General features: G+C 35.4%; 2 protein-coding genes across 4 annotated transcripts; one reads left to right on the top strand and one right to left on the bottom strand.

The window, feature by feature from the left end:
• Positions 1-3,807: 3,807 nt before the first annotated feature.
• On the top strand, positions 3,808-8,366 carry LOC139882676 (WD-40 repeat-containing protein MSI4-like). The gene is made up of 14 exons (XM_071866956.1): positions 3,808-4,046; positions 4,506-4,569; positions 4,799-4,885; positions 4,973-5,035; positions 5,729-5,794; positions 5,891-5,965; positions 6,394-6,469; positions 6,708-6,888; positions 7,142-7,223; positions 7,330-7,403; positions 7,631-7,742; positions 7,839-7,913; positions 8,005-8,072; positions 8,162-8,366. Exons 1-14 carry the CDS (start codon positions 3,808-3,810, stop codon positions 8,364-8,366), a joined length of 1,467 nt encoding a protein of 488 aa, XP_071723057.1.
• A 1,094-nt stretch (positions 8,367-9,460) lies between these two features.
• Positions 9,461-13,983, bottom strand: LOC139882670 (beta-galactosidase-like). 3 transcript variants are annotated; one of them, XM_071866948.1, is made up of 17 exons: positions 13,783-13,983; positions 13,587-13,682; positions 13,370-13,482; positions 13,189-13,255; positions 12,984-13,076; positions 12,754-12,897; positions 12,259-12,347; positions 12,076-12,181; positions 11,897-11,984; positions 11,502-11,620; positions 11,260-11,421; positions 10,993-11,168; positions 10,763-10,872; positions 10,569-10,678; positions 10,267-10,488; positions 9,662-10,183; positions 9,461-9,571 (listed from the first exon to the last, which is right to left on the bottom strand). In XM_071866948.1, exons 1-17 carry the CDS (start codon positions 13,981-13,983, stop codon positions 9,461-9,463), a joined length of 2,529 nt encoding a protein of 842 aa, XP_071723049.1. The 3 variants fall into 3 exon arrangements, with proteins under 3 accessions (XP_071723049.1, XP_071723048.1, XP_071723050.1); XM_071866947.1 differs by having other exon boundaries at positions 9,461-9,582; positions 9,643-10,183; XM_071866949.1 differs by having other exon boundaries at positions 10,993-11,145; positions 11,237-11,421; positions 13,783-13,923.
• Positions 13,984-14,309: the final 326 nt, after the last annotated feature.

Genomic DNA, 14,309 nt, shown 5'->3' on the forward strand with positions numbered 1-14,309 from the left:
GTTGTCGATATTCCGGCAGTATATTGTATCGGTGCATTTACTATCACTATATTTAGCACGGTTGGTTTTGGCAACTTTCATGCAAACAATCAAAGAGAGATGGGGTTATCAGTCTATATATGCTCACTAATTTTGCGTTGGTGCCATATCTACATCACGAGTTTAGCGATTTTCTTTCCCGATTGATGGGTAGTTTCAATTAAATATAAATAATACACTAGATCTTTATTTTATTATATTTTAATTTATTTTTGTTAATACTTATTGTTTCATATTTTTTCTTTTATGTTAAGAGCTCTACTACAAATGAAACAGTCATGAAAGAGGATGTAAATAATGTCGACAATTATGGTAGAACAGATTTGATAGGTTAAAGGTATCTAAAATATCAAAATTAGCCTTATGTTAATCATATAAATGATATGAAGATATTTATTTATGCTTATTTCACCATCATGCAGCTGAGAAAGGAGACATAAATCGTGTGATGAGTCTACTAGATGGAGGGACATGTATAAATGCCAGAAGTCAATTAATTAAAATACAATTTCATTTCACTATTAATCTAAATTTTTACAATCTAAGAATAATTGTCGTGGGGGAGTATCATCAAATCGCTTGTTCAGTGAGTTGCTATTGAATCGTTCTAATGCTGGGATTGGCCCTGAATTCTCTAATTTTGAAATCAGTAGAGTATTTTGGAATGAGATTGAATTGAATTATTGTTGTATGATGCATGTTCACTTTTCGTTGATAACTTGGTTTTGAGTAATCTAGTACTAAAAATTTGTTCTGATAACGCATGGATGGGTCTAGAATCATTCGAGTTGAAATGCATCTCTGCTTGTGTTGCCTTGAGTAATATAGTCCCTTGTGAGAATCTGAATGGATATCTCGACTTTTCTGCTTCTAATTTTGCTATGAAAGAATCAAACACTCTTTGTTTTTGGTTGATGTTAAATTGTGTTTCGTTTGAAAAGTCTACCCTTGAATTTATTCTCGAGAATTTGATGAAATTCAAAGTTTGATGAATATATTACAAACGTATGCATATGTTGATGGAAATGGGGAAGAAAATTGAGGAAATGAGGAAGAAAATGGAGGAAATGCGAAAGTAAATGGTGGAGAAAATGCTAAAGTTGGAAATTATGATCAGAGTGGTGGTGCAGGAAATGTGGAACAAAATAATGGAAAAGAGCATGGTTTTGATTATGATGAAGCCAATCAAAGTGATGACATGATTTATAATTTGGAAACTGGTTTGGGAAATTGGTGATGTTAGTGATCTAGATGACGATTTTGAAGAAGAAGGGATTATGAAGAAGAAATATCCAATATACGAATTAAGACATGTTGTCATTCTTGTTTTTGAGGTTGAAATGCATTTTCTTTCACTAAAGGCATCTAAACATGCGATAAGGGACTTCGTCGTGTACAATGGTTATCCAATGTACTTTGACAAGATAGACAAAAAAAGAGTGAGAGCAAAATACAAGGGAAAGATTTGTGATGCCCACATTCGTGTGTCTGAAAATGGGGGGTCAAAAATATACATGTTGAAGACGATGGTGACTGAACATAACTCTTCAAGAACAAATTTGAATGCACTATCTAGTAGTCTGTGGCTGACAGAGAAAGTATTATCGGAGATAATGAGGAAGCCTACCATGTCCATTAGAGAATAAATGAAAGAAGTGAGGGAAAGTTGGAGGATTGACATAAGTGTTGATAAAACCTATGCGGTGAGGCTTATCGCTTTTGATATGATTAATGAGACTTACAAAATACAATATTCTAGGATAAGGGATTATAGTGCTGAGATATTACGGAGTAATCTCGGAGCCATTTCTATATTAACACATTCTGAAGATTAGTTCCATAGAATGTACGTGTCATTCCCAGGTTGTACTTATAATTTTCGATTCTGCAAGTTTGGTACTTTATTTGTTAATTTGAAATTTATTTGTTGATTTACATCTTATATGTTGCATGAGTAAAAATTCAATTTTTAATTTTTGTTTTTATTATCTACATGCCCTTAATTTGTGTTGGTGGTTCGTATTTGAATGGGCATAATACGAACCAGATCTTAATTGATGTTGGTGTAGATGCGGACAATCAGATTTTTCCCATTGTTGTTGACGTAGAGGAGAGAAAGAACAAGGATAGTTGATGAAAACTTCAATTTTATCCACTGCTTTTTACTTGAATTTGTTTAAATGTGGTTTGTAGAGATATATGGCAGATGAATTAATGTATGAGTTTTTTTATTAATAATTGACAAATGTTTGTTGTCTCTATTGATCTATTGAATTAATATGTTGAATAATGTTTGCTTAAATGTGTTAGTTGTTGTTTTGTTATAGAAAATCCTTAATATTGGCGGACATTTTATTAATTAAAGTATTTAAATATGTCCTCCAATTTATAATGGTTTTTTTTTTCTGTCATGTAAGATCTTGATAGCATGTTTGATGATATGTGTGTCGAGCACATATGTTGCGTTAGACACATCTACATCAATTAAAAAAGCTGTTTTTCGAGGATGCTTTAAAATAATTGTTGTTTGCTGCGAAAGCTCCGTACGAAGGTGCTTGGACATATACTATAAAGAAGATTAAGGAGAAATCATTAATCGCTTACGAGTATTCAATGAGTATTGAAAAGAGAAGATGGTGCCTCCATGCCTTAATTGGGATCACAATGAGTGATATGCTCACCAACAACTTATGCGAATCGTTCAATGAAGTGTTGCTACCAGCTAGAGACATGCTGATAGTCAGCATGTTTAACGTAGTGAACTAAGAGGGGTATTTTCCTTCGATTCAAAATAAGAAGGGTATTTTTCTTGTCATTTCGTAAGAAGAGGGGTATAAAGTACATTTTTTTTCCTTTAGGATTTGTATTATTTTTATGTTTTATACATAAAAGTTGGCCTCAAAATAAAGACCACCTATTAAAGTGACGAGTACCAACTCCCACTTTTATGACACGTTGAGTATGTGGCGATGATATGTGTTAGAGTTAGCTTAGTCATGGCTTTCATCCACGATTGGATGTTCTAATACTTTATTTTCAAATAAAATATGAGCTAAACACAACTTCATTTTATTTCATAAAAAAAAAATCACCTCATTGTGAATGAATTTAAAAATTCATATTTAGTTATATATTGTCACATATCTTATCATTTATTTTTTTAAGGTTTTTATTATGATTTGTTATTGATTCTGAAAACATCTTTAATAGAAAAGTCAAGCGTAACGTGACATGATTTGATCTTGATTTTCTTTATTGGAATGAAAGGAAAAAATGGAGGGTCAACTTGGGAGGACCAAGTTAGAGGGCAATGCATGTATTTTAATGCTTTTTTTAATTTAATGTTTTTATTAATAATTTTATTAATAAAATATATTTAAAATTTGGAGTGATATTTTAAAAATTAGTCTTGATGTGAGGATCATTTATTAAATATAATTAGAAAGATGAGAGTCAAATTTTATATTTTATGACACATTATTTATGTGACGATAATGTGTTTAAATTGGTTTGACATTGACCTGTGGATGCTTCAGTACATTCCTAAAATTCTCAAAAATAAAATAAGATTGGAAAATGCAAAATCCACGCGGCTCATATCACTCAAGACACAACACAAAGAGCGCCAATCTGATTTTCTTTTTTCCTTTTATTACACAGAGAGAGTGAAAGTCTACATTTACTTATCCCCATCCAAGAAACTGTGTAGGTAGGGTCCGAGTAAAGAACCCCACACTACGCTTTTCTCGACCAGGCTCTGGGAAAAAAATGGAGTCTCCACCACCAGCTGCTGAAACTCCCCTCCCCAAAAAGCGAGGTCGAAAACCTAATCCGAAATTTGAGTCTGCAGCGTCTCGATCACAGAGCAAGATGAAAGATGGAAAGAGATCTCAACACCAACAGCAATCTTCAGTCGACGATGACTACACTCAATGGAAGGGTATCGTCCCCGTCCTCTACGACTGGCTCGCCAACCATAACCTTGTCTGGCCTTCACTCTCTTGCAGGTCATCCTTCTTCTCTCTTAGGGTTTTTGTTTGTTTTGACTAAAATATTTTTAAATCTTTGCTTTGTTTTTGCGTTACATTTACATATATGTCTTGGGTTTTCGTTGAATCATGTTTCAAACCTTGTTTTCATCCTGGGTAAACGAAATGGCCGTTGTTGAAAAGGAAAAGGAGGCACCTTTTTCCTCTCTGTTGGAATTTTTGTTGCATGTGTGAGCTACCTTCTGTCTTTCTACTTTGGCCTTAAATCCTACTGGGTCATTGTGTTTGTAGACTTTTAAAACCCAAAAATCATACAAAAAGGCCGTTTCTTTGGATAAAATAATTTATTAAATGTGTTTATGGTTTGTGATTTGTTAAATGGAAGTTGTCTAGTATTTTCCGAAGTAATTTTATGTAATTGAAGAAGCTGCACCTTGTTTTGTTGGCTAATGCGGGTTTAAATCCTGAGCTCAACAGGTGGGGTCCACAGCTAGACCAAGGTACTTACAAGAATCGTCAGAGGCTCTACCTCTCTGAACAGGTGAACCTCTACAAACAATACCAAGATATTATCTGTGTAGTGTTGTTGTTATTGATTTTTGGTTGTTTTATTCGTGGAGTGTGAACTTACCACTTTGAAAATCTTGATTCAATGCTGAAATTCAACTTTTGCTGTGTTTTCTTTGGATATTATTGAATGCACCTACTTGAAAAGTTGTCTTATTTGTGTGCACTAACTAATGCCTACTGTTATGTTCCCATGTTGAAAGACTGATGGTAGTGTTCCAAATACGCTGGTCATTGCTGTGTGTGATATTGTAAAATCAAGGGTTGCTGCTTCGGAGCACATATGTCAGGTAATTTATGGTTGAACAACTCCTCGTGTGTTGTATCGTAGTGTCCTTCAAATTCTGGTAATTTAACCCACTTGTTTTGTTTTACAGTTTAATGAAGAAACACGCTCTCCATTTGTCAAGAAGTACACGACCATCATCCACCCTGGGGAGGTATAAATTTAATGTGGTTAAACATCGGCATGAACACCTAGATTTATATACATGGATGCTTTGATATGTCACCCGATAAGCTTTACTTGCTTTTAGTTGGATGGTCTTCTATGAATTTTGAAATGGGTGATTAATTGTCCATTTCTACTAAAAAGGTGGGAAACTTATATTTCTGGCAAGTTAATATGCTCTTCATGGGCAGTAATTAAGATTTGCTTGTATCCTTTTTTTCGCTCTTAAATCGAATTTCTAAATTCATAACTTTAGTATGTTAATATATTTTCTACTTACTGGTTCTTCTTATAAGAATTAGTAGAGTAAAGAGGGGAGTGGAGGCGTACGATCATGTAGCTGATTCTCTATAGATAGTTTAGATAGGGATAGTATGTTTACTCTAGGTTATATTACTGTTTGTACGTTATATATTTCAGTAGTAGATTAGTGCGATTTTATCTATGCTTTTATAGTCCATTTTCCATATTATATATATCTATATATTATACTACATATGCTATGGTCAAGGCATGTGAGTTACACATAGCCTTTGCGCTTAAAAATTGAGAATTCATTGATTAGACTCCACACAGTGGAATTGAGGCGTGTTTTTGTTTTTGTTGTTGTTTCTTCTCATAAAGCAGGGTGGTTCCTTTACTCAGGGATTATATCTTTCATTGATCCTTTATTAATTTGCAGGTTAACAGAATCAGGGAACTTCCTCAGAACAGTAAGATTGTGGCCACTCACACTGACAGTCCTGAGGTAAGAATCATTCTATTTTATTAGTTAAAAGACTTGGATGTTAGTAACTGTGGGAGAATTTTTAATTTGCTTGACATGGAGCATGACATAATTCAGGTTCTCATCTGGGATGTCGAAGCTCAACCAAATCGACATGCTGTTCTTGGGGATGCGAATTCTCGTCCCGATTTGGTACAATTCTATTTCTTTCTACTAATCTTCATTGTAAATGCAGTTACAATTTTTTTCCTCTTTTTCTTGGCTGTAGTTGTCGTTGAAACTTCATTGAGTTCAATAGTCAGTTAGTTTTAAACATTGTGGAAAGCTGTCGGTGTTTGGCAAGTTGTGGTAAGGTCCGCAAAACTGTAGAATGTGTATCTCAATTTTTTCGACGTAACAACATTTGCCACTTAGCTAAAAAAGTACATTGTACATTTTTTTATAGTTGTATATGTAGAGCAAAAAACAGGTAATACAATCAATTTGTTCAAGGCCTCTGAAATTTCCTAGCTAGGTTAATGTGATAAGTAGTTGCGTCACTGTCTATTGATATTCTGTTTGTTTTTCTTTCCATCTGATTTAATGAAGTCAATGCAAATGTGAAACTCATTTTCTTTCAGATTTTGAAAGGACATGTAGATAATGCCGAATTTGCCCTTGCTATGTGTCCAACCGAACCCTTTGTTCTCTCTGGAGGTAGGAATTTGTTTATTTCATTGATGAAACTATCCCTTAACTCCTGCATATAGTTTCGTCATGCAAATTGCATGTTGAAAGTTTAAATTTCTTTGTTCATCCTCTATGCATGTACATGTTATTATGCCACCTTGTGGATTGTGTTTGTTGTTCCATCAACTGTGTGGTTTATAGGAAAACATAGTATCAACTATCATCTCTTGCTTTTCTTCTAACTAGATGATTTTTGTTTCGGCAGGGAAGGATAAGACAGTGGTTTTGTGGAGTATTCAAGACCATATATCTGGTGGATCGATTGTTAAACCGGATAAGGCCGACGAAGGTAATAACAAAACTGAAGATAGTCCTGCTGTTGGTCCTCGTGGTATCTACACTGGTCATGAGGATACAGTGGAAGATGTGGCTTTCTGTCCATCCAGGTAACTTGAATTATTTGATTAAAGCTATAAAGTTATTTACTGGTTTATGGCTGCGTAAAATTTCATTTTTTATAGCTCAAGTCTTGTATATTTGTTATGCTTAGTGTTCATGACCTTCATAACTGGTAATGGCATTGTATCCTGCTAATAAACTGTCCCATCCTGCCCAAAGAAAAAATATATAAAGGAAAACAATAATCTCTGTATTTGAAAATTGGTATTTTTCAACTGACAAATGTGTTATTTTCTGAAGTGCTCAGGAGTTCTGTAGTGTTGGTGACGACTCTTGCCTTATATTGTGGGATGCTCGAGTAGGCACAGCCCCAGCTATTAAGGTCAACCAGCTTAAATTTTACTTTCTTCATTCTGGCTATTTTTATGCCTTCCATTTGTCAATGGAAATTGAACAACCATTGAACATATTTTGAGTTTCTATTATAGGTTGAAAAGGCCCATGATGCTGATGTTCACTGCGTTGATTGGAATAAGCATAATGATAATTTTATCCTGACTGGGTATGCTCACTATCTCATTGGCCTTCTTTCTAAAATGCTACTTCCTCTGCCTCAAAATACATGATGTATTCATTTTTGTTTCATAACAAAAATGAAAACATCATTACGCATGAAACAAAAATGAAAGCGTCATGTAGTTTGAGACGGAGGTAGTATGTAGTATCTTTAATGACAGTTCTTTATAAGTCCACTGCCTAAATATTTACATTGGTTTCACATTTGTACAGGTCGGCAGATAACACAGTTCGCGTGTTTGATCGTCGTAATCTCACTTCTGATGGGGGTGGGTCACCGGTCTATAAGTTTGAGGGTCACAAGGCTCCAGTTCTTTGCGTCCAGGTATCAGTTTATCTGCCTTTCGTAATTTTTACTTTTTAGCATAGTTTTTGGTAAACAAAATTATTTTCTTAAAACAAAATTTTCATAATTTTTCAGTGGTCTCCGGACAAGGCATCCGTCTTTGGAAGTTCAGCCGAGGATGGACTCTTAAACATCTGGGATTATGAGAAGGTAGGAATGTTCATTTCTGGTGGCTCATCTTGCCTCGGGTGGTTATACTGGGAATCAAATTTAACAAGTATTGTTGGATATCATCATCCAGGTGGGCAAGCCAGAGGATGGTGCATCAAAAGCCTCAAGTGGATTATTTTTCCAGCATGCCGGACACAGGTTAGTTGATGATTGCCTTGGTCAAGAGTTTAAAACATCTTTATTAGTAGAGGGTAGGTGCTAAGTACTAGTTAATTGGTATTGTACAGGGACAAAGTGGTTGATTTTCACTGGGATGCATCTGATCCATGGACCATCGTCAGTGTATCTGACGATTGTGAGACTACCGGTGGAGGTGGAACTCTGCAGATATGGCGCATGAGCGATTTGATCTACCGTCCTAAAGAAGAGGTTCTGGCTGAGTTGGAGAAATTCAAATCACATGTTGTTGCATGCACTGAGAAGAAAGCATGATCAGAAATCTAGAAGAGCATCTCCTAGGTCAGCGTATCGAAAAAGGGATAACTTTCTTTCATTCCAACTGCGGCAGGTAGTTCCTTGATGACTTTTGATTAGGAAGATGGATAGATTATCAGTGTTTCCGACATTTAGATGAAGATTTAGTTTTAGTTTTTTAATGAATTCAGTCTCTGCCTTAAGACTTGTCTGGTTCAGTTCAATCTGTTAAACTGATGATTGTCTAACTTATTTATGAACAAACGTGTTCCTAGGAATTAGAAATCGCATTCTACATTTTCAGTTCTCTGCTTCCCCCAAATCATACCTACAAGTTTTGATTCGATTGATTTAGCTTCCATGTCCGATTATGAACCAAAAATTTGATCTTTTTATTATATAGATTGGCTCATACCAAACTGACCAATCTGGTTCGTTGGGCTTGATCCCCTCAAATATGCGTGTCGCGGTGTTAGAACCTAGACCATGCTTGTTAAGGTGATGAAAATGAATCCAGAAAAAGTGAAATAAAATGTTGTGCTTAGCTCTATGTTGATCTAGAGCTATTGAATTTGATTACAACCATGGGAGTTTGCTTCAAAATGTATGCGAGGACTAAACTGACAAAAACTCAATAGCACAGGGACTGAAAAGATAGCTGATGGTGTCTGCAATAAGTAATTGGTAGTAATATGAAATGCCATTGATGATGACCTTTTGTATTCAATCCATTCCCAATACCATTCTTACAGAAATTCGGCAAGGAAATTGGTTTCCTTGCACAAAAATCTTATGGTTTATGTATACTGAAACATTCCAAAGCCAAGGAAATATGGCTAGGAAATTGCTTTCCTAATTGTGATCTACATATTGAGCTTTATTTGACAGATAGTAAGTAGTAGTACGTGGTATATCTACAAATGGAGAATCTGTATAATGTGCCACATGCCATTCAGCCTCGCGGCACCTCTCTCGGCAGACCAGCCTGGGAAAGTCTGGGGATCCTTTTAATACGAATTGCCTCAAACTTTGTCCAAGAAAAATGTCATTATGTACTTGAAAATGATGACGTAATGTAGGTTTCGTCTTATTCAGCTGTCAACGATCAGAATTTAGTTGCAGAGAGCTTCAACTGAAAGTTTCTTTATGCTATTCGGACATGGATCCCCTCCAAAAACTTCAGGAGCCACTGTCACTGAGCAAGACTGTTGTCCCACACAATTCTGTAAAAGATAGAAATATGATCATCATAAAGCCCTTCAACAATAAAGAAAAAATAAAGTTACGTAAATGCCCTTCCGAACCATATATACCTTTTGAAATGCATCATAGGACTTGTGAGCATGGCAACTCCCTTCGGAAAAGTAGCCACACCTTCCCTTAGGCCATCCGTAGCTTGCAAACTTAATTTCTGTAATCTTTTGCCCTTGAGGACAACTTAAATGTGCTTTAGGTTTAGCTGCCTTGTTTTCCAAGCTATCTAACGTCGGCTGAGAATCATAAACATCAGCACAGACACTTCCAGTCGTTCTTTTCACCAGAGAAATTCCGGAAGGATCTCCTCCCATCTCTTCAAAAACGGTGAGAACGTTACCACTCGGTTTCACCCATGAGCGTGGGACATGGTACCATTTCTGGGATGCCTCGCCGCATTTACTTAGGCATTTCGTCCCGGAATAAATTCCAGCGTAATCGCAGTCGTAACATTTACCACGAGCTGTGTATGAAGGGTAATATCTTCCAACACTCTGACCATTGACCCAGATTTGACCTTTGCTCATACTACTCATATCCAAGGCCAATGGTTCATTTCCTGCAGGGGCATTGAATGTCACCTGCAAAAAAAAGACAGTTTATTTTCGGGTTTTTTTTATTGAAAATAGAAGTTACGTCTTTTCAGAAATTTTCTAACTCTCACCTTGTACCACGTCAAAGGCTGGTTTGTGGCAACTAAAGACCCTTCCACCCACTCAACAGAGGAACTTCCTGTAAGAGTGTTAACGCCTAATGATTCTCCTTTTAGACCAACTTTGTAAGACCATTTTTGCTTCGACAAGTCTCTTTCACCTTCGTCGAGCCCTTTCAAAGTGACAGGTCCTAGAACTCCAGCATTCCATGTTTCATAATGCACGCCAACATTCTGGTGACAGAAAAAATCTATTTGCAGATTGAAAATTGTAGAAAATAGATATATAATCAAAATAGTGAAGAAGAACCAACCGGCAAGCCCATGGAAACACTTAATAAAGATATCTTGTTAACGCCAGCATTCAATTTTATGTTTTCGCTGAATGTTAGTTTAGGATTCGATAATCCCCCAAATGCAGTTGCTACATACAGAATTTACAGAGTTAAAAGAATGTAGTATTAACACAACTCGTCCATTTCACAGAATTGGAAACATATTCATTTACCTGCCAGTTTACCGTTGACGAAAACATGCAAAACATGGCCAGCCGACATAACTGTGAGCTGAGGATTTTGTCCATTCTTGAGAAATCCTTCATTAGCACCTATATTGACACTGAATGTCCAAGAGAAAATAGAATGACTTGATGAAGGACATAGTCATAGAAAATTAAAGTAAAAGGACCAAGTCATTGAAAATAATAAAATACAGGGACTAGCCATATGGAGTACTTACTCTGTCATGTACCACAAATAGTCTGTAGCATCCCTAGTGACATTGATTTGCTCCCACAGTCCAAACATGGTACTGGCATCGGTATCATCGGCTGATGCCGTCTCTTCATTGTATGATTGCCAATCGAATTCACTACCAGAAGGCATCATATATCTCACTGCACTCTGAGCTCCTAACTGTAAATAAATTATGAGTTCGATGTTAACAGACGAGATCATATAGCATTTTTTCCTTGTATTTTAACAAATAGTCGAAACTGATCCTTACCCTCGCTGTATTGTAAACTTCAGTCTTGCAGTCTGGAAGAATGCTGACAGACCATGCTGGGAGATAATATTGTGAGTTAGCAAATTTAACCGTTGCTGTAGATTTCGGATCATAATTTGCAAGGAATGCCGCACAACTGGACTTAGACTGGAACACATGAGCCTAAAATAACCAAAAAGAAAATTAACAACTTTGTTTTACCACATATATACTGATGAAATGAAATCATTTGCTTTTTTTACCTCTTGATTGTTACCAAGTTTGGTCACTGTAGGGTCGGCAGAAACTAGGGAAGGTTCACAGAGCTTGATGGCTTTATGCAAATCTCTCAAATGTCCCCACTTTGGTTCCCTTATTAATCCTGAAATAAAATCAACAACCATTAATTAAGAAAAAAAAGTAAAAGTACTAGTATGTGTTTGATATAATATTTGAGGTCAGACATCATTTCCAAACATGATAGAAGCTGTTAACAATTGTTAGACTTTATTATTGGTTGTTTTTTTTAAGAATTATAGGTTTGTGTCAAGTAATGATGTAAAGAGACAGATAAGCATCAACTGCTAGTAATATACTACCTCCGTTCCTAATTAACCGTAACTTTTGATATGGAGGGAGTATTAATATTACTACATACCAAATTCATCAATAGGGGCATCATAATCATAACTAGTTGCGATGAAAGGACCGCCAGATGTTCGGCCAAAGTTGGTTCCTCCATGGTACTGCGATCAGAGAATAAAGAAAGATTAGTAATCACTAGTAATATCTTCACCAGAAGATAAATACTAAGAAAAGATGAATGATGAATTTTACCATGTAGTAATTAATAAATGATCCACGGTTTTGTATGAACCTTGCAACTGAATATGCCATGTCTTCTGCTGGTCTATAAGGAACTCCAGCACCAAATTCAGTATACCTAATATTTTGTTTCGGAATTTTATGATTATCACAAAGAAAAGTTTGAAATGGAAGTTGGATTCAGTTTAAACTCACCAGCCGGTCCAGGCTTCGGTCCACATTTTGGGTTTGGTTTTTCGGTTTGGTTCGAAGTTTTCACAGTAGAATCCATTGCAGGTGTCAATCTGAAAATCATGAATTAACAGAAATTCGTTCAATGATTTTGATAGACTTTACAACAGTATATATATATAGTCAACCAGAGCAAGTAACATAAAAAAGACAATTGTTTGTTTATGAACTACAACAGCATACCAAACTTCAAATTCTCAAAAAGGAGTAGAAAGGTAAAATTAAGTAGGAGTAAATGACATTTACAAATCCAACAACTCCATTATAATCCGCCAGAGTAGATGGCAACACGGACAATGTAACAAACTTGTCAAGAAAATGACATTTGAAAGCATAATTAATACATCTCGTTTATCACATTTCTTATATATTTTATTTAAAAAATATGACAGTTAATTATGGATATGGAGCGATCGAAAAGAGTAAATAGAAGAATTCTAATAAAGAAAGAAAGCATACAAGTGGATCAGGAGTGTCTTCTTGCTTGCACATAATCCATGGGACACCTGTGTCGAGACCCACAGCCATTTGAGCTGCCCATTTCGTATAAGCTTTCCCTGGTGCGCCAATTTCCCATTCAACCGGTCCATATTCATTTTCTATCTGTGGAAATATTAATAAATAAATAAATAAATAGCATTTTCCAGTCACGGGTCAAGCTTTGAACCAACAATGTCAAGTTTTCATACCTGAGAAAGAATTATTGGACCCCCTTGAGTTTGAAATAATTTTTCTTCCTTCATCATGCCTACAATTTTCTCCGTAAATTTCTGCATCGCCGCCTTTTTTTTCCAAACATGACGAATGGATCATCAAAGTTAGAAATAATACTAATCCAAATCGAATTTTTATCTAATTTATCGGAAATGGGTAGTAGAGATTCTTCAATCTAACCTTGAATGGTCCATTGTCTGTTCTAAATTCCATACCAGGAACATACTTCAGCCAAACAGGGAATCCTCTGTACCCAGAAAAACAGAGTGCAATTTATTTATTTAAAAATTGAAATGGGAATTAAAAAAAAAAAAAAAAAAAAAAAAAACTAAAAAAACTGAAGAAATGAAAATTAATTTACCCAAAATTCCATTCAGCACAGACGTACGGACCAATCCGAAGATGAAGATAAAGACCTGCTTGCTGCACTACTTTTATGAACTTCACGAGATCGTACCTATCCTCAAAATAATACTGCAAATTGGAAAACAAAATTCAATTTCTTTCTTTTTTGGAAAAAAAACGAAATTGGAAACAAATTCAAATTCCAATAGAAAAAAAAATATATAGTTTAATACTTTGCCAGGAGAAGGCTCGTGACCGTTCCAAAAGACATAAGTTTGAATAACATCCAACCCTCCATCTTTAGCTTTCTGAATAAGATCAGGCCACATCTGCAAACAAAAAAGAAACCAATTTTTAAGACCGAACATAAAAATTAAAACAGACTACAAAGTAGAACCCGCATTGTTATGTTATGTTATGTTATGTTACCTCAGGAGTGCTTCGTGGATAGTGAATTGAACCGGATATAAGAATCTTCCGTTTTCCATCAATGATAATCGATTTATGATCGTATGTTACAGAGGCTTGTACTAAGAAAGCCAATGAAGAACAGAACAATAACATGAACAACAAAAAGACATTTGTTTTGCTCATGGTTGAAGAATCAAAGATTAGATTTTTCTTTTTCATTTTTTTGTTTTCAGAAGAAGTTGTTTTGTCTTTCTAGACAGAATATTGTCTTCTCTTTCTAAGCTTTAAATGCTGGTAGAGTATAGTTTGCGAGTTTATGGTTTGTAAGTATGTTGCAGATAGAATGTACAAAGCGAAACCCAATTTATAATGTGATACAGAGTGGGGCCCACTTTGCTTATATATCAATGGTGTGGTAGCCGGTGTGGAGGCTCACAACCTCTGACAAGGAAATTTATCTTTCTGCAAATCTAAGTATCATGTACATATATATTCATCTCTGTGTGTGTGTGTGTATTTTTTTTTTTTTTTTTAAATTGTAAATA

This window comes from Rutidosis leptorrhynchoides, unplaced genomic scaffold, assembly GCF_046630445.1.
Source record: "Rutidosis leptorrhynchoides isolate AG116_Rl617_1_P2 unplaced genomic scaffold, CSIRO_AGI_Rlap_v1 contig299, whole genome shotgun sequence".
NCBI lineage: Eukaryota > Viridiplantae > Streptophyta > Magnoliopsida > Asterales > Asteraceae > Rutidosis > Rutidosis leptorrhynchoides.